We start from the raw sequence: 27,107 nt of genomic DNA, 5'->3' as shown, positions 1-27,107 counted from the left end.
AAATGCATTGAATTTATCTTTATTCTTCTCATAATTTTTTACTTTAAACGAACATTACTCAACGAAAAACATCCTATATCAAATCCAGTTAATCATAGCCTAGGTTGTCATCGGTGAATCCAGATTGCATTGCTAAAGAACAGTATAACCTAACGATACAAGTTAAACCTTAACAACAGTAACTTAAGAGGACACCGGCCCTGAAGTGTTCGTTGTCGTTGCTTCGGTGACGGTGGAAGCCGTGTCCGATGGAACCGATTCCGTGATCGCCAACCAAGGTAGCCTCTTCTGGAGCTCCACGCGATACCTTGGGTGGCTGATGGCGTACACGTACGGATCTAGACAGGCGACAAATTTGCATGCACAGGCTGGGAACATGGTTACTCCCGGTGTCAGCAAGCTTTTGTCACCGAAGGCACCGATGAGAGCCAGCACGGCGTACGGTGTCCAGGAGGCTACAAACAGGAAGCAAACCGTTATGGCAGCCTTGGCGATTCGAACCTCGACCGAGGTGTTGGCTTGGTTCTGATTCGAGCGTAACGATTCCACATTCATCTTCTTGGCTTGTTCACGAAGGGCCTTCTCGTGGTTGACGACGTGGCTCACAATCTGACTGTAGTAGTAAATTATCAGGCTCATCGGTAGCACGTAGCTGAATACGAATATTGTACCGACGAACATGCGATTGTCGAAGGTCTGGGTCAGATAATCGAAGGTACACGCCGTCAGGTAGCCCTCTGGAAAAGAAGAAGTAACGTTTGTATTATGTATTATTACTTGCACACATGATTTGCGAACAAATTTGCAGTTGTACAGTGGATTTAGGCTTAGTGCGGTGTAAAAGGCTTGGTGTTCGATTGGATGATTGGTAGGAGAAGTGTGTAATTGGAATATGAATTGGTAGTGAGAGAAAAGTGACCAAGTGTGAGTTCTGAATTGGGGGTAGAGTCGAAGACAGTTTTTGAGAAAATCGGTGTTGGTCAGGATGGGTTGTGGGTGAGTGAGAAAACGAACAAAGCCTCGAATTTGAAGAGTGAGCGGGAAAAAAATAGTTGTGCAGAACCATCATTAACGTCAGCAGCATCAGTGTTGCAGTGATTTATTTCGAGCTTAGCGAGTGTAGATGTTGGGATGGTAGTAGTGGTTACCGGATAGAAAGTTTACCACTACAATTATAACAGAGCGGTCGGAGATCCCAGTTGTGCTCTCGTAGGAGAAGTGTGAAATCGGATTATGAATTGGTAGTTAGAGAAAAGTGGCCAAGTGTGAGTACTGAATTGGGGATAGACGGTGTTGGTCAGGATCTGTTGGAAGCGGCTGAAGAGTGACTGAGTCACTAATAAAGGGGTATCAGGAAGAGTTGTCGTAGCCATCATCAGTGTAGCAGAGTTCCTGTACACCGAAGTGTTTTATTTTCAGTTGATTCGCTGAAGCAAGACTTTTCAAGATATGAAGGGATGAATGAAAGATATTGGTAGTTACTAGCCAGTGATAGGGAAAAAATAAAAATAAAAGCAGATGAAATATATAAAGAAAGTGGAAGTGAAATTTCCGATGGAGAAAGTGATGAGGAGTGAAAAAAATTGCTGTAGAAGAAGAAAGAAAATATGTAATAACAAGGAAAATGAGTAGGACTAGGTAAAAATAATTAAGAAGCGTTTGCGAATGGAAAAAAAATATAAAAGGAAGCTTCAGAAAACTGGAAAATAAGTAAAGCAACAATTCATCGTCATCAAAGGTAATTACACTGGTACAGGTGAATTAACTGAAATCTAAATAACCCTTTTTTGAATACATTTCATTAATCAAACATTATTATATGCTGGGTTGGGGGGCAGCCTAAGGGTTTCAAAGGATTTGTAGACTGGACAAGGGTTCGTGGATTTGCCAGTCCCTTGTCACGTGTTGATAGACGTACATCTTGTCGTTTGTCTTCCAAAGGTCTTCAATGAAGTTGATTCACCCTGCTGCAACAAACCATCAGGCAGAACTTTACAACCAGTGAAGTATCTGCAGTCATAGGTAATCCTTGCACTGATGGTGGGTTCTATTCACATCACATGATTTGCGAACAAATTTGCATTAATGGATGCAGATTTCGCACCTCATTAGATTCCTAAGCTTAAAATAAGTACACAGTAGATCTGGTAGTATCATAGAGGTAGCTCTAAGACCACTGGGTCCCGAAGAAAATCATTATTATTTTTGGCTCACTCAGTACCAGAACAACGGTCCCAAGTAGTCCCAAGCTATTTCACTCACCCCTGCATGTTATGCATGAATCCACACACCCCTGATGTTATCTGTCAAACTTTCATAGCGAATCAAAACAAACATAGTGTAGTAATAGAATTTCAACTAGAATAGGGTACGTTAATCGTTTGCTTGGGACCAATAGGCTACTAAAGTGGTGAGCCAATTTAAAATCGTTAGTTTCGTATTGATTGTTGGTAGTATTCTATCTCGTATTCCATTTAATGACTGCCAAATTAGAGAGAGTCCTACAACCATCGGTTTATTCTAGCTAATTAAATGCCGAATATATATATATATTTTTTATTTTTATTTCTTTTTATTTTTTTTTAAATTATAGTCACTTTAACGCTCATGGGTCATTCGTGACTTGTTCGGGGGTGAGAATTGAACTCGTGACTTTGGCGTGAGAGGTATGAATGCTAACCACTACGCCGGGGTCGCCCCCAAATGCCGAATAAACAATTTGTTTAGATTAACCTGTTCCTTCCCAGAAGGTTTTTCGTTGTTTTGAGAAGCAAATATTTGTTTTTTAAGTGTTAGAACAAAAGATGTCCAACACAGCCTAAAGTTATCGAAATCATTTTTTTACCAGACGGAGATCATCAGCATTCCAAACAAGGAAGAAAATGTTCTGGACAATTGGAAATAGGAAAATGTCTTTTAGACCTTCTGAATCAATCCAAAGAAGTTAAGGTGAGTAGTTTTAAGCCTTGCTTTATGTTTTAAGCTAAATTTCTGGATGCAACTAGCGATTTTGCAACTGTGCAATTTATAAACCATTAAATGGAAATTTTATATTTTCGATGTAGATACACCTTTTATTATGGTCAACCGTTTTTCACTTATACATTTTTGCTAAAACACCAGCCTTATACATTCCATAAGACAAACCACATAGATCCTATAAGAATGCATAAACGATATGTGTGGCCATTTATACATTTCATTTGACACATGCTCAATATTAACCTATTTCCAAGGTGTCAGCTTATAAGTTGACTGATACATTTTATGAATAATCAGCAATAGAAATTTCCCAAAAGGTATAAGGGGATTTCTATCCGTGAAGAACGTTATGGCCAAGATGCTGAAAATCTGCAGCCCGGATGTACATCAAAGCGTACCACAACGAGTACCGGAAGATTGTTATGCGATATGTTAACGAATGGGAAGAGATTGTTGGCAGAATGAGACAATAAATTGATTTCACTACTTAATCCTTCACTGTAACGTGTTCCGGATGTGTTTGACTATTGGTTCGTGGATTTCTTAGCAGATCACCTGTTGTCATACATTGTATTGTTTTTTAAACATGTAATTCATTGGTACAAACAACGTAAATATTTACCTTTTTTTGACAAAACCCAAGTAATCATGACGTTTGATTATTGAAAACAATATGAATGAAGAAAAGAGACCAACTGCTGTCATGATTACCTGAGATTCGTCAAATAATGTAAATATTTACATCGATTGTATCGAAGAATAAAGATAACTGGTTGAAATGAGATATTTTAAAAACAAAAAAAAATGCTCAAAATCAATATCGTCCCCATTAAGATTAAACAGCGTAAGCATAAATGGAAACTATACAAATAACACACAACAGGGATTTATACTTGCCTTCGTATAAAGCATTTTTATACTTAGGGTGTATCCAGCATTTTACGATCGCTTATGGCCACCACAATCTGGCTGAGTTTTTGGTAGGGAACAAATGATTTGACGTTTGGGTTGTGTCGTTTGACGTGTAAACGTTCAAATTTGGTCGTTTACACGTCAAACGACACAAGTCAAACTTCAAAACTTATGTTCCCTACCAGAAACTCAGCCAGATTGTGGCGGCCATTAGAGCAACCGTACCAATGAGTAAATAAGGCACATTTACCAACCTCTACCATAACGCTACTTGCGTACCGGGGTAGCTATTCAGGTGGGGGAAATACTCGGGGAAATAGCAATCCGCACCTTGGGAAGTAGTGAGTTCATACATTTAGCAACCCGGTAGCAACGCATCCGACGGTTGATATTTTGAATGAACGTCAAAAGTTTGTTTTGCCGGTGTGGAAAACGGTAACTTAAATTATTACTCTGATAGCAACGACCGGTGTGGAGAGGAGTGATTAAGCCAAAATGGAAACGCTGTGCGTAAGGAAAATAGTGCCGCAAATGGCAACGACTGGTACGGTTGCTCTTAGCGATCGTAAAATACTGGATTATCTCTCTTTATACACTCAAAAATATTACAAAACGAATATAGATTAAATTTTATGCATTTTATGGTTTTTCAAAATTTAAGCGATGAACTAGCCTTTGGCTAAAAATCTCTAAAATAGATAAAAAAAAAATCAAAATTTATGCATTGGTTCGATTAAAATTTTCGTCAAAATTATACTAAGCCCGAATAACGGAGTGGAATTCGATCAGTGTTTACTAAAATGACAGGAAAAAGAACATCTGGATTCCCTTCGGAGCTTCGTGCTGGTGAAGAGCTTTGTCCCGGCGGATTTCTACTGCGACTGTGATCTGCTGGGCAGCATCGAAATTGTAAGTACTTTTTTGTAAATAATATTCATAAAAAATAAACTGATTTAAAAAGCTTTCTGAGACAATTTTTATTTTTATTTGAAAACAATAATATTTACTATAAATAAAATAAAGAAGCGAAAAATACATTCTCTCTATTAAACCGTATCTATGTATTGTAGGTAAATTTCGATTTTATACTATGGCACGCATAAACCATTTTTATACTAAGTTTGCATTCTCTCCCTTTATACCGACCTTTGCGTCGGTACGGAGAGTTGCGATTTAGCGTAACTTTTATACTATTTAGATTACAATATTTTTTGAGTGTACCAAGCTTTGCGTCGGTCAGGAGCAGGCCAGTGGCAGGCGCGTCACTGTAACTGGCGAGTACCCACTAATGGGTGAAAAAGTACCCATTTTGTGGTAGTGTATGGACCTGTCAAAAAATGCGTAAATGAAAATTTCAAATAGTGGGTACTTTTTCACCCATTTCCGAAACCTGTTCAGGGATCAAAAATGGGTACATATTTACCCATTATTGGGTGAAAAATATCTTTGTTGCACCATAACGTTGCTGACATACTTGGTTTACATTTTCGAGTGCATTTGTTCCGAAAACTACAAAAAGTGATATATATGAATAGTTTAAAGAATGGTGATAGCTTCAAAAAGCTTCAAGGTAAGAAATGCTATTTGATTTGAATGATTTCTTAGCTTATAACGTTGTTAAAAGCATATTTGTTTCATTCCACAAATTTGAGTCCCATAAATACATTTTAAAAATTGGGTACTTTTTTACCCAGTTACGGAAAACAATGCGTTCTGGAAATGGGTAAAAAGTACCCCATGATTTGACGTATAAGCTCTTTACCCATTAGTGGGTAAAGACGTTTTTCCCATTTTATGAGTTTACCTCACGCAGAAAAAAAACATAGTTCATTCAAATAAAGCACGATTCATTTCAAACAAAATTTTGAATAGAATATAGATCAATAAAATCCATAGAGTAATCCAATAAAAATGTTGAATTGAAATAATGCCACCAGCTTTATTGAATTAAACATTGATTTTTTATTGATTCAAAAAAATGTTTACTTGAATCAACCTGCAGCATTTATTAGAGCAACGAATAATTTTAGTTGTAGCGATTCATATTTTTTTATTGTATCAAAATCAAATTTAAGTAAATCAATAAATATCAATTACAATTTTATGGTATCGCGTTTTTACTGCGTTTTTTTTCACGTCACCGCTGAGATTGTAATTACATGAATTAATTTGAAAATAATTTGAAAGAATCTACACAATTTAATAAAATTATGGCTTACATTTTAAGAGCAATAATAACGGAGGCAAAGGCAGGAGGAACTTCTTTTCGTTTGCCAAACGATGCCGATACAGACTGACAGTTTGAAACGTGCACTTAAAAAATATTCAGTTAAAACAATCAAAGTAATCATTTCGATTGAAAAAAAATATAATTGTTACAAACCAAATATCGTTTATTTAAATCAATCGCATGAATGATGCAATTCAATCAAATTAATATATTTAAAGTGAATGGAGCGCTCTATTAATTTAAAACTTTTTCATGAACAGAAACAAACCAAGGCATTGTATTAAAAAACAACAAAATATTTTGTTGATTTATTACAGAGCGTTTTTTCTGCGTGCTACTTTACCGCGAAATGGGCACTTTTTCACCCATTAATGGGTACTTTCCAGTTACAGTGTAGGCAACATGTCTAAAGAGACTGAATTGGGTAAAGAGGCGACATCTTATCCTTTTGACAGGTCTTCTGCTCGATTGAAATAAATTTTCCTATGACTTTGACAGCTAATCCATTGTTCCAATTTTGACATGTCGCCTCTTTATAAATTCAGCCTCTTTAGTCATACCATGACAGCGGGCCCAGCACAGCAAAATAAACGATTTGCGCCCGGGACATGCTGCCTACTGTCAAACGCTGCTGTTAGTATAGGCCTTGTCATTGGCCTGGTCAGGAGAGTTGCAGCGTAACTTTTAATCTATTTAGATTTGAAAATATTTTGAGTGTGTATTTACAATCTTTTCTGCTGTGCGAGGGATGTCCAAGGATACTTCCCAGCTCTATCGAAGTCGACATACATGGATGTCAATAGACGAGTGCACGGGTGAACTTTTGTTCATCTACTGAAAAAAAAAGTGACACAACAGCGGGGCCCTATTTACTAAAAATGAACACATGGATAATGCTCGCGTAACATTTGAAAAGGGCCTATCAACTTTTGTAAAAAACTTGCTAGGTCCTTTTCACCATAACCGAAGTACGCCCACGCAAACCAAGAGCACTTATCGGGAAGGAGGAAAATTTCCCCTATCCGATGGTGTTGTAAGTTTGCGTGGGTTTATTCGGTTCGCGCGAAGAGGACTTATCAAGTTTTTTGTACAAAAGTTGATAGGCCCGTTTCAAATGTTACGTGAGTATTATTCATGTGTTCATTTTTAGTAAACAGGGCCCCGCTGTTGTGTCACGTTTTGTCGAGTGAGTGAACTCAAATCCATCCGTGCACTCGTCTATAACATAAAAATTCAATGCATTAATTATTTTCGATTTTTACTCGGGCTCCCCTGTACGAGATGGCGTAGGTGAGATGGTGTGCGTGCGTCATCAGTCACCCATCAGCCAGCGAGCCAAGAGCCAGCAGCAGCAGCACCAGTTTAGTGAAGGTGATTGTGAAAAAAAACATTACACACAATAAAGCACTCTACCAGAGAGACAGTGAGCCATCAAGGGAAGGAAAAACACTTTCGATCAATCGCCGAGTGAGCAGTGGGTAAATATTTTCGACGTTCCTTTTGCGTGCGTGAAAATCCCGTTACTAGTGGGTTAAACATTTCTATTGTTCGTTTCCATAGGTTTTGTGATATGGCCGAAAAATTCGCCTAACAGGCAGTGATGGAAATCCGATAGTGACGACTGTTTTTGCTAGAGGAGTGACCTAACATAAGCAATTCGTCGGAAGAGGGAGGTGGCGGAGCACCAGCGTACCAGCAGCTGAGAAGTAATTAGCTTTTCTAATCAAAATCAATTTCGATTACGAGTGGAACTGTAGGTAGTATACAGTGGTTGTGGTGGCTTTTCTTGCGGTGATTCAATTTTTCGGGTTGGTTCGTGGCTTGCGTAGAACACTGCCATCAGTCACTCTGCTAACAGAGCTGCTGCAGTAGAGAAAAATGTCGAATAAAATAAACAACCCGAAAAGGCGAGAGGTCACTGGTTCGTCTTCTTCAAATTCCTCAATCTCGTCAGTGGGCGCAGGAGATAATGGAATATCCGCAGATTTGGCCTCATTGTTCGAGTGTCCGGTGTGCTTCGATTACGTGCTACCGCCGATTCTGCAGTGTCAAAGTGGCCATTTAGTGTGCACAAGTTGCCGTTCGAAATTGACCTGTTGTCCCACATGCCGCGGATCTCTGGGGAACATACGCAACCTGGCAATGGAGAAGGTTGCCTCAAATGTAAAATTTCCCTGCAAACATTCGAACCACGGTTGCACCGTGTCGTTGGTGTACACCGAGAAAGCTGAACATGAGGAAGCCTGCGAGTTTCGTCCGTATCTCTGCCCTTGCCCTGGAGCATCCTGCAAATGGCAAGGGTCGCTCGACTACGTAATGCCACATTTGATGATGTCTCACAAAAGCATTACCACACTTCAGGGTGAGGACATTGTTTTCCTTGCCACCGACATCAATCTTCCGGGTGCGGTCGATTGGGTCATGATGCAGTCTTGCTTTGGACACCACTTTATGCTGGTGCTGGAGAAGCAGGAAAAATACGACGGACATCAGCAGTTCTATGCGATTGTCCAATTGATCGGATCTCGTAAGGAAGCGGAGAATTTTGCCTACCGATTGGAACTGAACGGAAATCGGCGTCGATTGACCTGGGAAGCGATGCCACGGTCCATCCACGAAGGAGTGGCTAGCGCAATCCTCAATTCGGACTGTCTGGTGTTCGATACCTCAATCGCGCAGTTGTTTGCGGATAACGGAAACCTCGGAATCAACGTAACTATTTCCGTAGTCTAAGAAGGTTTCCTCACTCCCTTATTTTTTGTTGACTTTCATTACTTTAAAATTAATCTACATTAAATTAATTTATCGTCATGTAAACAAGCATACACCACAAACACACAAGCACATAACATGTAGTAGCGAAGAAATCATGTATATCGAACACGAGGAGAGAATTGATTGACGAGAGAGATGGTACACTACTGTTCGAATTAATCAGTGAAATTGTAGTTGGAACGAATTGCATTGACATATGGCATCGTTTTTAAACAATCACCCTTTACATTAAAACCTTAGTATAAAATCAGTACCGAATAGCGGCCCAGTTCTGCGTTCCAGTTCCGCCGTTCTTTGCGGCGCGGCGGCAGAGCTGATGGGCAAACACGAAATGCAAAGTTTTCGAAGTCGCGTGTGTTATAGCTAGTAGTGTCAGGATGTAACATTTTCAGTCAATAAACAAATTTTATTGAGAAAATCTAACCGAAATGTGGTTCGCGTCGTAGTGGGTTTTGATGATCCGAAATATCCGTTCGTATTTTTTTTAGGGAAGGTGCCGAAAGAAGATACTTACCAGGAACAAAGCGTCCCCATATTTCCAGTAGCGGTAGAACGGCCCATGGAATGGTGTATGCCCACACCAGGCAGGTAATGAAGATGGCTTTCGTGTGAGTCAGCTTGCCTTCGAAGGGTCGTGCGATGGTGTTGTACCTGTTGGGGAAAAGCAAACCATTTCAAACGTCAACAGCTTTAAAATCAGATAAGAAAGTTCAAACCACGCTGTAAAACAAATTTACTTCCGTAGTCCGTCTCATTGTACGCTTAGAGCAACTACAACCATTTATGTTAAATGTATAACAGGACCGAAACGTGGGAGATGACTGAAAAGTGATCAACGCATCAACGATACCCAGAAATGGGTACTATTCTAACTTGTGGTTGTTGTTGTTAGTGGCGTCACCAGTCTTTTAATTATCGAATTAGGACTACATGTATGTTTCGGAAGGCGGATGGTCTTTTCCAACTCATCGACCCTCACGCAGAACCAAATGCAGATTTCGTCGTGGCCAGTGTTATCTTGAGAAAGATTTGATACTGTCAAATTCGTTCCTGTCATATTTAGGACAGTATAGTGAGCCACCCTGACAGAACCGGTTCTTGGCAAGGTCTAGCGGTTCGTGCAGCAGGGTTGACCGAAGTCCAGGTCGGTCATTGTTGATCGAGATGTCCAGAAGTTCAACAACCGTCAAGATTCATTGTCGGTTGTTCAAGGGTTATGTTAGCCTCCAATCAACGTCGAGATCACAGCTTCGGTCAAGACTTGCCGTCAGTGCGCATCCATTGCGAAAAGTTTTCCGAGAGCTCCACCACAACTGTGGTCCAAGTCAACGCAGCCGTGGCAACGCGTGCACATTGATTACGTAGGATACTCACTGCTAGCTGTCGAATCTTGTCGAGATCGTGAGGACTAAAACCTCATCAGCCAAGATTGCCATTCTCCGAAGCATTTTCGTACGTTTTGGAATACCTAGCAATCTGGTTAGGAACAACGGAGGGTAGTTCAAGAGCGTCGAGTTTGCTATGTTTTGCCTGAAAATCGCAGAGTGAGTCTACGCTTGGTAATCAACTGGTGGTGAATCGTCGGCAACGAACTCATATTCGTCCATAGCGCTTTCGAGCGCAACCCAGCGGTGCAGACACCACGTTGTTCTAAGAGAGTTCGAAGGTAGCCTCAGTGGTTCGATTCCTACCCATGGGCATCTTCAAGGCATGCAGCAGAATCCATCGACCAACTTAGCTATTGGTCAGTTGACCAGTCGTTGGCTGGTAAACGGCTGAACAATGCGTACCCCGGTGGGACCTTGTTCATATGCTGAAAGGGGAGGGAGATGGAGGCTCTCTGGAAAGTGCAGCCTATCCGAGTGTCTCTTCTCCATGTTAGGAGGCGCTCAAAACTGGCGGCTGATCATCGTCCTCGTGCCAGCGTGGGTCTCTAAACAGAACAGTGCACGATGGTCCTCCGGCGAAACAGGGAGCACACAAGGAATTACGGATCGAAACAATCGGTAATGACCTAGGCGACGAAAAAAAAACTACGATTGGTTGTGACAAGTTAATCTACAACCACGTAACTTCCAAGTCGTAGCGCTACAGGAACTTTGCTGGACGAAACAGAAGTTATGGAAAAGCGGGAATCCCGAGCGGTGGCACCATCAACTAGCTGGGGATCAGCTTTGTAGTGCTGGGTAAGAAGTGCCAACGCATGATTGGGTGGTATGCGATCAATGCAAGGATGTGCAAGCTGTGGATCAAGGGCCGTTTCTTCAACTACAGCATCATCAATCAGCTACTCTTGAAGGTCCGATCCACCATAAGTAGCTCTGCCGTAACGGCACTAGGTACGACGACTACGAACCGAAAAATGACTGGTTTGACGGCGAATGCAAGTAGTTAATGGAGAACTCGGAACATTATGTTACAGCATCGCACGAGAGTGAATGTGGAGCAAAACAGAAAAGCGTGGAACAGGCAAAACTCGGTTTATCGGATGAAGAAGCGCCGACAGGCAGACCGAGACCACGAGGCGATGGAATAACTGTACCGTGCCAACGGCACACGGAAGTTCTACGAGAAGGCGGTACTGTAACAGATCTAGGAGCACGCGCAGAAGACGACAGAAACAATAGCTACCAATCCAGTTATTAAAATATGGTGGTGAAGCACTGGCTAGAGCGCTGCCAGGCTTCCAAAAAGTACAGCCTCCTCGCGACAGTTGGTTTATACCTGAATTGACTGTTGCTTTGTGTGCTTTACTACCGCTTGCTACCGTACGTTCAGATCTGAATTCGAAGTGTATTGGTAACAGCGCACGCACGAACGAATGAAAGCTGTATTAGAACAGTCACATCTATACCCGCTTTGCTAAAATCATCGTGCTTGGAACGTAGTGAACCGAATGGGCTGTATTTATGCATTTCTTTATGACCAGGTTCTCAATGTTTCTGTCGTCATAACAGCCTTCACAAACCGACGACATCCCTCAGCTTACCCAAGTGGCTGTCACGAAAAGGCTGTCACGAGACATTATATACAATTGATATACGGCAGTGGAGTATGGAAGAAACCCAGAAGAATGATCCCGAACAGATATGTCGACCCGATGTCGGATCAATGTAAGGTCAATTTATGGTCGACGTCGGCCAAATGTCTGGTCGATGTCGGGTCAATTCTGTGTTTATGTCAGGTCAATGTCGGGCCAACATCGGGTTGGGGTTTGGTAGAAGTCAGGTTGGTCTCGGGTAGGCTTATATTTTTCGCCGGAGACCGTGCGTTTAAAAAAAAAATATCGGATGAAAATTTTGCAATGGGCAGCACGAACGTGATAGCAACCGAACGAGCTCCGGCGCCACACTGGTAGTGTAGTAGCAGTTTTACGACATACAAACAAAATTTCAAAGACAGCAGCAACGAATCGGCAGTTTGACGGACTGCTTGTTGTATGTACGAGGAAAGTTACGAATGACCATCCGAGGCTGTCATAGCCGAACGAACAAAATACATGACTAAGGCTTTGAACCATTTGGTGAATTATTTTAACTTTTGGTTAAAATTTGACAGATGGAAAGTTATCGATTATCCCTGCTATCCGAGCGTGGTTATTTCTGACAGACAAGAAGTTAAATGTTGACAACCGTGGCTGAGTTCTTCTCGAAAACCGGTCGATCGACAGCGCAGGGATTTTCGAACATCAAGAATAACTTTCGAAATGTCACTTTTAACCACGAGTTAAATTTAACTCGACAAATGGTTCACAGCCTAAGAACAAGCTGTCGTGAACAGCACAAGACGGCAACGTTGCATGTCGTATAACAGCCTCACTGTGGGCTGTCGCTTATAGCTCAATCTCAAGGCTGTCGTAGGAAAAAGAAAGCGACAGCCGTTGGAATACTGTCATGAGGCGGTACTTTTGGTATGCCTGAGCGCTGCACTGGGTAATTACCAAGATTTGGGAGAAGGAGCTATTACCGAAGGAGTGGATGGAAAATAACGTGTGTCCAATCTGCAAAAAGGGCGATAAGTTGGATTGCTGCAACTACCGCGCGATCACACTGCTGAGCGCCGCCTACCTACAAGTTTCTCTCTCAAGTACTATGGCGCCATCTATCACCAATTACAAAAAGAGTTCGTTGGGCTATACCAGGCGGGATTCATGAGTGCCCGCGCTACAACGAATCAAATTTTTGCGATTCGGCAAGTTTTAGCGCGAATAAAACGTACCCATACATTATTTATTCATTGATTTCGAATCAGCATACGGCACAATCGACTGAGACCAGCTGTGCCAGAGCTGGTAAATATCACGGCCGTCATGTGACAATGAGAAAACAGGTCCTCTCACTATCATGAGACGAAGCGACCGATCATTAGCTTTTTTGTCATTTTCCAATGATCAAGCACTCATGAGAATAATTCTTATGCGGTTTTGACATAAACATTCCTAACTGATTTAGATTAATTTAAGCAAGTAACCGTATGTAATCGGTAGAGTGAATACATTTTTAAGGTTTCCTCGATACAAGTAACTTTAATAGCAATACATGAGCTAGTAATCACGATGATCACAACACTGTCACGTTCTATCATGACAAAAAAATCGATGAGATTTTGAAGAAAATCTCTGTCATCGTTTTCTCATCCGATGATAGTGACAGAAGTATTTCTGTAAATATCGCATGAGATATTTAATTGAAAATGACATTTGCCAGGCCTGGCAGTGGCAAATTATGCGCGAATACGGATTTACGGATGAACTGACGCGGTTGGTCAAGACGACGATGGATGCAAATGTGCGTGTCTGCTGTTAAATATCGCCTTGGAAGGTGTGTTTCGAAGAGCGGGGATAGACACGAGTGGTACAATTTCTTGGCTTCCCGATGACATTGACAGGGCAAGTCAATTGATCAACTCAGTTGAATTCAATTGGCTTGAAAAGTAGAGCCTGGTTCAACTTGTTTCAATTCAAGTGAGTTGATCAAGTCAGTTGAATGGCATGGTTTACACGTTCAATTCACGTCCAAGTCAGTTGAATTCAACTGACTTGATCAATTGACTTGCCCTGTCTAAACCCAGCTTAAACGAGACTATGGGGGTTATTGCCTAAAAGGAAGAGGTGACAATTGGCTTCTTACTCTTTAATTTGTATCTCTATCTCTATCTTTATCTATGCCTTCGTACGCACATCAAATCAGCCAATCACGAGCTGGTTCACGTTTGACAGAAAAGTTGTTCATTTTTGCCTTCGTATTGTCACCTCTTCTCTTAGGTTATTCCGAGAGTCGAAGTGACTTTTGTCACTAGTGAAGTGAGAAAAGTTACGTCGTGGTGACGTGACTTTGCACTTCATTAGTGACAAAAGTCACTTCGACTCTCGGAATAACCCCCAATGTGTAATGTGGGAAGCAATATTTGGATGGCCAATTTAGTACAGGTTGACATATTTCCGATATTACCGATGACCATGGCAATACAGTGACAGATGGTGGACATGAGTCAGACCACACCAACCAGCGAGGAAGGAGTCAACATCGAACCAGGAACGGAAATTAGTGCGGTTTTATCGTCATCGGAAAAAAAAAAAAAATAAAACGGAAAAGGCAGAATCATTTCAGAACCGACCGAGGACTATCTACGAAAGGAAATTGCCGGTGAAGCACGGAATGAAATACGAAGCGTTAGAGAAAAAGCCCAAGGTATTCCAAAAGAAGAAATCAACGGCGGCAGACTAGCGGAACATGGTAAGACCGGCCAATTATTCTTTATAAATCAAATTTCAAAATTAAACTAAATAGGAAAAAATGGCTCTAATGTTGGCTTATGGATCTAAGATTGGGCCCATCGCTAAAAATCTGCTATTGATCAACTTTTTCTAGATAAGCGCGTCATTGGGACGGTACTAACGGATATTTTTGGTCGCTATTGAAAATTTAGTCGATTGCTGTATTTAGGTATAGACCCACATTTGGGGCATTTAGGCCGACATTACATTCATTTCCCCTACACGCTAGGTTTGAAAACAATATTTTCGAACCTGGAAGTGTGTATATTAGAGTGATGCAAAATTTGCAATTTTCGCTCCACAATACTTAAACGATTCCAAATCGGATCCTGACTAACCTCTCAAAATTTGAACTCATTTGGTGAGAAACTGAGATGGCACAAACCATTTGAAGTTTGTATGGGAATTACTATGGTAAAACCAAGATTTTTGTTCATGTCTATCTAATAATTCACCATATCGGTCTGCTTCAAAAACTTTCAGCTGTACTTGTAAAAAATTTTCCCAGCTACAACTTTGCTGTAGACCACTTTTTGATTAAATGCAAAAAAAAAAAAAAAAGTTATCAGTGGTTCAATGCACTGATGTCTTATGATCATGCTCAATCAACTGCTCAGCAGGCAACATTGGTGTTTCTGGGGCGTTGAATAGGACACAAAATCATGGCTACTATGTCACACTGCAAAATACAGTGTTGCCTACAGAGCAGCTGCTTGATCATGTCATAAGTTTACCAATCTCTTAAATAATTAATAACTGTTTCCTGTCTCGTTTTATATAGAAATGATCTTCAACAAAGTTGTAGCTGAGAAAATTTTCTATAAGAATGGCTATCGAACTGTTTCGCAGCTCAATATGGAAAAAGACTAGAAGGCCATGAACAAAAAGTTGAGATTTCCCATAGTAATTTACAAGTAAACTTCAAATGGCTTGTGCGAAGTCTGTTTCTAACCAAATGAGTTGTAACTTTGGGAGGCTAATCAGGACCCGATTTGAAACCATTTAAGCACTGTGGAGCGAAAAAGTCAAATTTTGCATCAGTCTAGTGTATATAATACCAATATCCATTTGATAACGGTGATGCATACATGCGGGGCTTATTGTGAGTGAAAGTATCCTCGGAATGGACGTGATTATACAGACATTCTGAAATGCATCTGCAATAGAGCTAACTCCCGCACTTACTGCAATTACCGCAAACGAGAAATTCCGGATGGCTTTCTTCCATAGTACCACTGCCGGATAGTGGGGGTTAGATTGAATACACACATACACACCCATACATGTCATGAATTACGTCTGACCGAAGCAACCTTTTTTTTTGCTGTGTAAATGAGCTGCTGAGTTATCATAGAAAGGTGTTCATATCGGTTGATATCATCAATTGGTCTTTGGCAGTATGCATATTACCCCGCGGCGCGTATTACCCCACCTTACTCTACTATTAGTTACCTGTCGTAGGCGATACACGCGTTTGTTGCACCAGCACCGATACCTGTAGAAATGAAGAATTACATTATATTAGCAATTGTATTTATACGGCCGTTCAATCTTACCCAGTGATTGAGTAAATTTGTATTGCGATCTTTTTTTGCTCACGGAAATATTGCACAGTTTTCACAAAAAAACTGGAGTTACTCGTAGCTTTGAGAAACCCAATTTTTTTTATGGAAACTGAGTAATATATCCTTGAGAACAAAATAAATAGATATCAATACAAATTTACTCAGTCACTGGGTATTATTGAACGGCCGTGTGACCGTGGTACAGTCAACTTTTGCTCGTTGGGCTAAATCTGTAGCCCACTTAGGCTTTGAACCATTTGGTGAATTATTTTAACTTTTGGTTAAAATTTGACAGATGGAAAGTTATCGATTATCCCTGCTATCCGAGCGTGGTTATTTCTGACAGACAAGAAGTTAAATGTTGACAACCGTGGCTGAGTTCTTCTCGAAAACCGGTCGATCGACAGCGCAGGGATTTTCGAACATCAAGAATAACTTTCGAAATGTCACTTTTAACCACGAGTTAAATTTAACTCGACAAATGGTTCACAGCCTTAGGCTCTGAACCATTTGGTGGATTATTTTAACTTTTGGTTAAAATTTGACAGATGGAAAGTTATCGATTAACCCTGCTATCCGAGCGTGGTTATTTCTGACAGACAAGAAGTTAAATTTTGACGACCGTGGCTCGAAAACCGGTCGATCGACAGCACGGGGATTTTCGAACATAAGAAATAACTTTCGAAATGTCACTTTTAACTACGAGTTAAATTTAACTCGGCAAATGGTTCACAGCCTTAGGCTGTGAACCATTTGCCGAATTAAATTTAACTCGTGGTTAAAAGTGACATTTCGAAAGTTATTTTCTATGTTCGAAAATCCCTGTGCTGTCGATCTACCGGTTTTCGAGAAGAACTTAACCAAGGTTGTCAAAATTTAACTTCTTGTCTGTCAGAAGTAACCACGCTCGGATAGCAGGGTTAATAGATAACTTTCCATCTGTAAAATTTTAACCAAAAGTTAAAATAATCCACCAAATGGTTCAGAACCTTAGTGAAAGACTTTCGTTAGTTGGACTGTCAAGCTGATAATTTGTTGAGGGATACACCGATTGTTTATTATCATCACTATTGTTTAACAACTATCCAAATTGTTCATACATGTGCCCTTTGAAAAGGAAACAGCTCTGTCAGAAATGACGTTTGACTTCGATTTAGGTGGGCTACATAGTCCAATTAACGGGAGCCCAACTAAAAGGTAGCCCCATTAAACATAGCCCAACGAGCGAAATTTGACTGTATCTGCTTTATCATGCATATGCCTCGTCAGACATGGGCGTAGCCAAAGGGGGGGGGGGGGGACAGTGGTCTAAATCGCAAAAAATGATCATGTGAGATTACGCCAAAACCTTTAACTTTAACATATAGAGTATGTTCATAGATGATTCTTGTCATTTATGACCCCGTCTTTTGAATTTTTTATTGCTTGATTAATTCCCCTACAAGTGAGACTCAACATTCAATTTTGCCAAAAGTCGAGATAGAGAGAATGCTTTCTGCAGCAAAGTATTAAAGTGTAGTGTAGTAAATGTTAATACAAACAACTTTGCTGAAGACACTAACCTTCTATCTCTACGCGCTATCGATCTAAATAGCGTTATGTGCGGACTAGACGGTCCCTTAAAATCAGATCTACACATAGAAAAATTCATGTAAATTTAGGTTCCCTGAGGCCTAGTTTGAGATCACCAGTTTTTACACATTGCGGATGATTGCTAGTATCTGTATAAGTACAGCTGTTCTGACAATAACAGAGTAGCAACTATGGACGGTCAATCATGCTCATGTAAATTTAGGTTCCCTGAGGCTGACATAAACGAGCGTCAATTTTGACATAGAATTGAGTCATAATAGATGCGAAATTCAGCTCAATCAAACGTACTTTTCGTCGTCTACGGAGCACCTTATTTTACATGACATGTTTGTTTACGTCTCATTCTTTATGTCAAAGATGGATTCCGTCACGTGTACAATTAGGTATTTCTAAGTGTGTACGACCGTAACATCTGTTATTGTTGTCGTTCGAATCGGATACGCCATACAATATTTTTTTGTATGGCGTATCCGATTCGAACGAAAACAAGAATCGAGGCGATTGTGTATTTTTTACAGGTTTGAGATGTTCTGATGACTAGGAAAAAAAACATATAAAAGAAGATTTTTTGTTTCTCAGGGATTTTTTAAATAAAATTTCAGTCTTAGTCCAGATCGAGGTCCAGGTCTATGAGTAGAAAAAAAAACTAGGATACCTTAAAAATCTCAGAATCTAGCTCAGAATTCAGGAACATTGTAATTTGTTTGAGATAATTTTGATCAGAAAAGGAAAAAGAAAATCGTGAAGAATGAAATAAAAACTTAGGAATAATTTCTAGGGAATCCTAAGAATAATTCCTAGGAAGCTTCGAGATGAATTTCAAAGGAGTTCTGAAGATAATGCCTAGGCAAATGTGAGAAGAACTCCAAGATAATTGTACGGATAAGACCTGATGAATTCTTAGAAGTAAGTTCTTAGTAAAATATCTAGGTAATTCTGGAAAGAATTTCTCGGGACCAGGGCCTAACAAAGTCACTTTCAATCCAAAATCGTCAAGCGACGACGAAGCTGTCAACCGTCACTTTCAATTGAAAGTCATTCTATCTTCTCTTCGAGCGGATCCCCTTCAACATCAACAGAACCACTTTTGATCAGTTTTCATGCTGTTTGTTTTGGATTGACTCGTGTTGATTTCGTCTTTCATTGTCAAATGAACTTACTTTCGCATTGATGCGAAGCTGTTCGATCCAAATTCGCGCAGTTTTTCTGACTTTTGTTGATTGTTCACTGGCCAGAAATTCATGACCGATGCCATTTTGAAATCCAGGATGGCTGCCATCCGATTTCAGAAAAAGTTGGAAATACTGACGCCAACCCATCAATATGGGTATTTTTGGAATCGGAGTGACGTCTACAGACCGATTACTATATTTTGGCGTTCAGATTAGCTGGGTTCAAATTAAAAAGATTAAAAACGGTATGATTACCGGGTGTCCACGGTACTTTGCATATGGCATTTGGGAAATTTCAGGAAAATTCAAGGGGAAATCCCGAAGAGAATTAAGGAGGAATACTGATGATAATATTGAAGATAGTCTGAGGAGAATTCCAAGCGAACTCTGGAGAGTGCTACAAATCGAGCTTGCTTAGAATAGTTCATGGAAGAATTCCGAGAAAATTCTGAGAAGAGTTTCAAAGAATTGCTGGAAACATTTCAAGGAATTTTTAGGAAGAATTCCGAGAACTTCTTTGAAGAAAATTTAAAGAGATTTCTGATGAGGTTTACAAGGGTATTCCGAGTAGAATTCAAAGGAAAGCTGAGGATAATCTGTTGATATTTGAAAAGGGAATTCCGAGGAGAATTCCAAGAGAGTTTTTGGAAGCATTTCATTACGCTACTGTACTGTACTGTCGAGTATTAAGTCAAGTTGTTTTTGAAATGAAGATACTGAGAAACAAAGAACACAATGATGAGCAACCGGTGGGATTTGAACCAACAAATCCAATGAGTACAAGGGCGTATTGCCACCGTACGGTGGTTATGCGCCCGTGTATTAATTGGATTAGTTAGTTCAAATTCCACGACGAGTAGGCAATCTAATTCATCGCACAGAGTACTTGATTTATTTCGCAAAATTAACGGCACACCCGGTCAAATTACTGGTCTAGCTAACCAGTATCAGTCGATGTTGAACAAAGAACAGCAGTATTGCATTAACATCGCACATCCCGATCTATCCCGACCAGGGCTCTACATTTTCGAAGCTCTAAAATGAACTCGTTTTTTTTCTCTCATACATACGTGTTCGACGTTTCATTTCTATAACGCCTAGCAAGGCTATCAGCAAGAAACGAAAATAAAAAAGCAGGACGCTTAGAAGGAAAGGCTGGCTGTGGAACTTCTCGTCGTTGCTTTGCTCATCGCTTTCAATGTAACTAACGTCGATTTTCTAGTTAAACGAACCTCATTATGGCTTTCAATCCTCTTTCACGAACACTCTATCACCGCTCTTTCAATTTGTTTAAAATGCGTTATGTCCCGGTTTTGATCATTTTTTTTAGATAAATATATGGATGGAAGTTAAATTAAAAATATTACGTGTAATCTTCACGTGTTTTCACGTGAGAAATGCTTTAAATGTGTTATTTCATTTTCCGTCATATACGTCATGAAACCTCTGTTGATGTGTTTCATGAAAGAGAAAACTATCAAAGTCGAGCGCTCTTTCGCTCATCCGTTTCACCGAAGCTTGAAAGGAAGACCAATGGAGCGACGGGAGAAAGAGAGACAAGCGATTGAACATTTTGTTTGTGCACACGGTGCACACCGACTGAGGTTCTAGAATGCTGCGAAGCTGTTCGACTTTAACAGAAAAAGAAAGCCAGCAGTCTCTTCGTCGCATCGATTTGGTCGATTGAAGCTGATATTGTGACGCCCTGATCCCGACATGGGTTTCGTCGTTTCAGATTCGAATACAAGTTTCTCAGTATTTTCTTTTCAAAAATAACTAAAAAACATTTCAAGTAGTTTTAACAATATTTTAGAGACAATTCTGAAGCAAATTTAAAGAAATTTCTGAGGAGGATTACAAGGTGACGTAGAATTCAAATGATAATTTCAAGGAGGAGGATAATCTGAAGATATTTGCACGGGAATTCTGAGGAGAGTTTCTAAAGGGTACTCTAAGGAAAATTCAATGACTATTCTTAAAACATTTACAAGGCAATTTCGAATAGAATAAGCAAGAAATTTTCTAGGAGCATTTCTGAATATACATAGTTCCTAGTGATTTCAGTGGAAAATTAAAGCGAAGTACAGTATGAAGAAATAGTGCCGTATCCTACCAATTGAATTCTAAGAAGAATGTCAACGAATTTCTATGAGCATTTTTGGAAGCATTTCAAGTAATTTCTAAGAGGAGGATAATTTAAAGAGAATTCTGAGGAGAGTTCCAAGGGGGTTCTGAGAAGAATTCCAAGGGAACCGAATTGGAGAAGGCAGTTAACATCCATACCTCTCACGCCAAAGTCACGAGTTCAAATCTCGTACAAGTCACGGATGACCCTAGAGTGTTAAAGTCTATATAATAATAAAAAAGGGAACCGAATTGTGAGAATTTTAAAGGGAAGCTGAGGTTAATTCTCAGATAATGTTGAGAATAATTCCAAATTCTCCGGACAATTTCAAAAGAATCAAACACCTTTATTATTTGGATTTTGTTTTGCATGACTTATATGAGTCCTTCGAAAACAGAAATAGGGTTTAAAATCTGAGGATATTACCATTATTAAAAGTGAATTCTGAGCAGAATATCTAGGGTTTAAGGGAGCATGTCAAAGAAATTCAAAGAAGAGTTCTCTATTGTCTGAGAACAATTCAATGATAATTCTGAGGAGAATTCCCATGCAGTTTTGAGGAAAGAAACACATAAGGAATGCTGAGGAGAAGTTCAAGTAATTTGTGGCAGTATTTTAAGGAATTCTGTGGTGAATTCCTAGTGAATTTAGAGGAGAAATTCGGAGGAGAGTTTCACGGCATTTTTTTGAAACATATCCAGCAATTTATAAAATAATTCAAAGGTAGTTTTGTAGAAAATTTAAAATGATTACTAAGGAGCGGATTCAAAGAAGATTTCTAAGGAAAGCGGATTCTGAGAATAATTTCAATGGAAATCTGAAGACAATTCCTAACGAATTCTTAAGAGAATTTCAAAGAAATCGAAATATAGCAAGGGCAAGGGCATATTGAGGAGAATTTCAAGTAATTTCTCGAAGCATTGGTTGTCAACCGGTTGTCAACATCTAACTTCTTGTCTGTCAGAAATAACCACGCTCGGATAGCAGGATTAATCGATAACTCTCTATATGTCACTTTTAACTACAAGTTAAATTTAACCCGACACAGCCTTAGTGAATTCGGAGGAGAAATCTAAGAGAATTATTAGAAAAGTTTCAAGGAATTTCTTAGGCTGTTCACTCACACTTAGATTTTTTGCCAAGATGGGCACCACCGAACAGCTCGGCGGATCTCAGTGTTCTATTCGATTTCTGAGATTTTTTTTTCCCTATAACAAGGGATAATTTGATTAAGCTTCTCTAGCAAGAATCCAGTGTGGAATGTCTTGAAGCAATTTAAGGAACTTCTTAGAATAGAGGGCGTTAAAAGGAAAGGTATGTAAGTGACTTTCATCGATTCTCTTCATCGACTTTCTCTTTCGTCAATAATTCAGCTGCAAACACATTCCTTGATTCGTGTGCCATTCTGGATGCTAGGTGAAAACCTTCTTAATCAAACTATGTGGCAAAAATAGCGCAACATCTGTTCATAAAGCTGAGGCTATCAAAAGAGAAAGTCGATGAAGAGAATCGATCAAAGTCACTTACACCCCTTTCCTTCTAACCCCCTCAATTCAAAGGGAATTATGAAGAAAATTTAAAAGAGTTTTCTGAGGAGAGTTACAAAGGGATTCTGAGAAGAATTCCAAGGGAACCGAATTCTGAGCATAATTTCGAAGGATACCTGAGGATAATTCCAAGGGAATTCTGAGCACAATTCCAAAGCAATTGGGCTGTTTAACTTCGAAAAAAATACCAATTTTTATACATCATCTAATAGAGCTTCGTTTTCTGAGCAGAACGATATTTTTTATCGATCCCGTAGACATTCATCTCGATTTTTAAATCAAGATTTAAATATTTGATCGTTGACACTAAATATCGACAGTGAGCATGCATAAGGGCGTAAACGCGATGATCGATTCTCTTCGTCGATTTTCTCTTTAAATTGCTACAGATAAGGGAAGCTATTTTCTGAAATTTGTCCAATACAGTACTGTAACAGGTTGTAGTGGCCATAAAATGCGACAACAAACGCACCGAGAAATGTTAATCCAAGCGAGTTATTAACAAAAGAGAAAATCGACGAAGAGAATCGATAATCCCGTTTACGCCCTTATGCATGCTCACTGTCGATATATTCGTTGACAGCTCGCTTCCATACAAAGTCCCAACAAGGGGCGCTAAGATGGTATTTTTTGCTAATGTAATCGTACTTATTTAAAATAGTTCCAGTGTACCAAAATTGGTGAAATTTTGGATTTCGGTTCCATTTTTAATGCAGTTAACGAATATGCATTTACCTCAATACCGTTATACCCCGTACAGACTATGGCTTATATCATGTCATAAAGCCTGTCTTGCAGTGAGCACTCATACATCTAGTTTTCACTGGAAATCCTATGTATAAGAGCTCATTGCAAGATAGCCTACATTACATGATATAAGCCATAGTCTGTATAGGGTATTAAACAGCCAAATTCTGTTGAGAATCGAAATCTGTGGATAATTCACCAAAGAATTACAAAAATTTCAGAATAACAAGACATTTTTTTGTAAAATACTGATTCAATTCGTTGGAGGGAATTTGAAGGAATTTTTGACAGCATTTCAAGGATTTTGGGTAGAATCCATAGTGAATGCAACAAGGAATATAATTCCGAGCGGAGTTTCAAGGAATTTCTGGAAACATTTAATAGAATTTCTAATAGCGAATTTGTTTGCGAAACCGAATTTATTGTCAGTCTTAGGTAGGCTTTAAAAACAAATGATAAAACTGACGTTTGTCAGAAAACAGGCAGATCCAATTTTGATACCCGATCCAGGTTGGAACTGAATCAAAAACAAATTCGATATAAGATGAATTCAGTTGATTTTTTTTTATTTGGATAAGTCTGAGGTACACACTTAGATTTTTTTTGCCGAGATGGGCACCACCGAGCAGCTCGGCATTTTCTTTGGTTGGATTTCAGTGTCAAATTTGCCGAGATTCAGCTATCAAACAAACAATCTCGGCAAGTTTTTCACTGAGATCTAGCGAAATAAAATGCCGAGCTACTCGGTGGTGCCCATCTCGGCAAAAAAATCTAAGTGTGTAGTTTCAGGGGGATTTCTATAAGAATTTCAAAGGAATTATAAAGTGAAATTCAAAGGAATCTAAATCTGCTAATATTTGCTAGGGAACTCTGAAGAGTATTTAACGGAATTTCAGGAAAATCTAAAGCAGCGTTGCCCAACGTACGGCCCGCGGGTCAGACGTGGTATCTGGATCTCAGCAATGATTTCATTCTAATCCAATTTTATTCATCATTATGAATTTTAGCTCAGAATGAATGAGCATTAAACAAAATGCAGCTAGAAAAATGTTAGATACAGTCATTTCAAAAACTAAGTTTAGAAAGGTTGGGCAGGCCTGATCTGATCTATAGGATACTCTTAGGGCATCTCAACGAAAATTCAGAGAAGAATTCAAATGCAATTTTGAGGAGAGTAAAAACGGAATTCTGAGGAAAATAGCAAGTGAATTATGTGGAGAATTTCAAGGAATGTCATGTCAAGGGCGCGGCAAGGTCATGAGTTCAAACCTCATAGAGTAAAAATGAACTCTGTTACCGGTTCTCGACCCCCCTGGCGCACACTTACCCGATAGTGACCCGATGAAGGCAAAAATTTGACATCCGAGGTGACCGGTCGTGAAACCCCTGGTGAACGAATTGTAGATGAAGATGGGCGTTTTAACCATCATCAGAAAGTCACAGATCGCCAGATTCACGACGAATACGTTGGACGGTGTACGTAGCGATTTGGCTCTGCAATCAAAATTGACACGCGTGGTGATTAGCACACGTTGGAAACACGCGAACCGCGTAATGTAGATTAACGTCGAAACTTACGAAGAAAACACCCAAATGACCAGGCCATTTCCGACCAGGGCGAATATCGTGAAGGCAATGTACAACAATCCGAGCAGGTAGTGTAGGGAGGCTTCCGGCTCCGGGTACTTGAGCCAGTGCTCGGGGATGTGCGGGAGATCTTCGGGGGCAACATTCCATCCGAGGTAGCGGGTTTCGGCCGATAGCCGCGCCTCGGGTCGTAGCACTGCCGTGTAGTTGTCACTAAGATGCTCTAGGAAAGGCATTTTGCTCACGCGAGACACAACTTAACAATTAAACTAGGATAGAAGAGCTTAGCAAATTTAACACTACAATCACTTTTCTAGTCTATTGATCAATCGTGGGGAAAGCTAATTTGGTTTTTTTTTCTAAAACACCGTCCTAGACACTTTCGCGGTGCCTACTGACAAAATTTCGTCGGTTCCGATGGACTTTTATACGGACATCGGATTGATGTTATTTACACTGTCGAATTGAAACAAATGCAATTAGGGCCGTTTTCGATAGGATTATCCAGTTTATTACTGGATACCGATTCTTTTTATTGATACCACTCGCTTCAAAACATCGGTCTAATTCAATTAAAAAAGGACGCAAATGAGTGCTGCTAAATAATCTGTTGAATAATAAAATGTTTGTTGAGGTGGGTTGAAATTGTAAGGAGTGCTTGTGTTGAAAGAAGGATTTACGTTTTTCTGAGCTACAGGTACCTATATGATCGAAAGTGGAAACATGTGCCATGTGCATGAGGCGAATGCAGTTTATGTGCTATTCGTAGAATTTTATTATTGGGATTCAGTAAGTAGGTTTGAAATTGAAGGAAACGCCTAGGCTAAATTGATGGCAAATCCGTACAAGTTTTTGATTGATGATTACCTACCAATAGACATACATTTTGCATGTGTTATGAATGTAAGTAGGGGTATCTTTTTGTGTCTAGTCAGTAAAAGCACAGCATAACATACAGAAGGAAGGCGGGTTGAAGCGTTTGTCACGGTAATAAATTCGAGTTAATGTGTTAGAATATTTTGGGTTACTGCAGGCAATTGACCACTTTGTCAAGCAGTTTTGGCGTGACTTTCTACCAGCGATTTTACAAAACTGGACGAACTAATTTCTATTTTTTTTATGAAACGCACAAATGTTGGCTATTTTTCTCGTGGTTCTAGAAGAAAAAATATCAAAATAATGTTTTATTTCAAAGTTTAAGTGGTAGTAAACGTCATTTTAACTACTCGAATGAAGTGGTTAATTAAGGTTCAATTTACTTTGATGCTTTTTAGAAAAATTCAAGAGCAGTTTTTTTCGAAGCATTAGTTCAGATTGCAAAATTCTCGCACTATTCGATTCCTTTTGCTATTCTACACAAAGTGACGCGAGCTTTTAGCAATCTGAAATAATGCGTCGAAAAAAACAGCTTTTGAATTTTTCGAAAAAGCATCAAAGTAAATTGAACCATAACTACGAAAAAAATAGCCATCATTTGTGCGTTTCATAAAAAAATAGAAATTAGTTGGTCCAGTTTTGTGGAATCGCTGGTAGAAAGTCACGCCAAAACTGCTTGACAAAGTGGTCAATTGAACTCAACCGGGTTTAAAAAAAATCAGAGGTGATGGATCCCAAAAAGTGTCCATGTGGTATACGGACAGTTGTTCAATAAGGACTGTATCGAAAACAAGTTAAGCGGCAAGGCATAAGACGTAAAGAATTAATTTTAGGGCTGGACATAAATTACGCATAAAGTTAAGAAGAGTAAAGCGCAATCAATCTGCAAAATTTATTGTACTTATTGTTCAAAATCTAAACAAAAACGTTATACGTGGTTTATGAACAGCCTCTAACGTTTTTATATCGATGAAGGCGCTTTATTATTGTTATTGTGCCATGCTGGAGGGGGCATTGAGCCTGGTCGCCAGTGTAATGTTGATGACCTGTTGATACACCTTCCATGCAGCAATCAAATATATAAAGATGAGATGGCTCTTAGATAATGACTTATGCGAGTCGATTGAAATTAGCCGAATACTAAATGAGGGTTAAGTTTATCCTTAACATAGAAGCGTAGATGCATGCTTAGGTGAAGTATAAGAGAAAGGAGAGGCAAA

At 39.6% G+C, this 27,107-nt stretch overlaps 2 protein-coding genes across 2 annotated transcripts; one reads left to right on the top strand and one right to left on the bottom strand.

The window, feature by feature from the left end:
- Window positions 1-25,415, bottom strand: LOC135699316 (opsin, ultraviolet-sensitive-like). The gene is made up of 5 exons (XM_065219563.1): window positions 25,003-25,415; window positions 24,752-24,918; window positions 16,128-16,170; window positions 9,414-9,550; window positions 1-737 (listed from the first exon to the last, which is right to left on the bottom strand). Exons 1-5 carry the CDS (start codon window positions 25,245-25,247, stop codon window positions 184-186), a joined length of 1,146 nt encoding a protein of 381 aa, XP_065075635.1. The 5' UTR covers window positions 25,248-25,415; the 3' UTR covers window positions 1-183.
- On the top strand, window positions 7,465-9,322 carry sina (seven in absentia). Its single transcript, XM_065219569.1, has 2 exons — window positions 7,465-7,602; window positions 7,685-9,322. Exon 2 carries the CDS (start codon window positions 8,003-8,005, stop codon window positions 8,855-8,857), a length of 855 nt encoding a protein of 284 aa, XP_065075641.1. The 5' UTR covers window positions 7,465-7,602; window positions 7,685-8,002; the 3' UTR covers window positions 8,858-9,322.
- Window positions 25,416-27,107: the final 1,692 nt, after the last annotated feature.

This window comes from Ochlerotatus camptorhynchus, unplaced genomic scaffold (assembly GCF_037179485.1).
Source record: "Ochlerotatus camptorhynchus isolate MF236.1 unplaced genomic scaffold, CSIRO-AGI_Acam_v1.1 ptg000105l, whole genome shotgun sequence".
Classification (NCBI taxonomy): Eukaryota; Metazoa; Arthropoda; class Insecta; order Diptera; family Culicidae; genus Ochlerotatus; species Ochlerotatus camptorhynchus.
This window is presented reverse-complemented; position numbering and strand designations above follow the sequence as displayed.

Coding starts and splice junctions, on each gene's coding strand:
- sina (XM_065219569.1), top strand. CDS start 8,003: ATGTCGAATAAAATAAACAACCCGAAAAGGCGAGAGGTCACTGGTTCG.
- LOC135699316 (XM_065219563.1), bottom strand. CDS start 25,247: ATGCCTTTCCTAGAGCATCTTAGTGACAACTACACGGCAGTGCTACGA. Junction 24,919..25,002: donor GTCATTTGGGTGTTTTCTTC/GTAAGTTTCGAC, acceptor TTTTGATTGCAG/AGCCAAATCGCTACGTACAC. Junction 9,551..16,127: donor GCGTGTATCGCCTACGACAG/GTAACTAATAGT, acceptor TTTCCCCAACAG/GTACAACACCATCGCACGAC.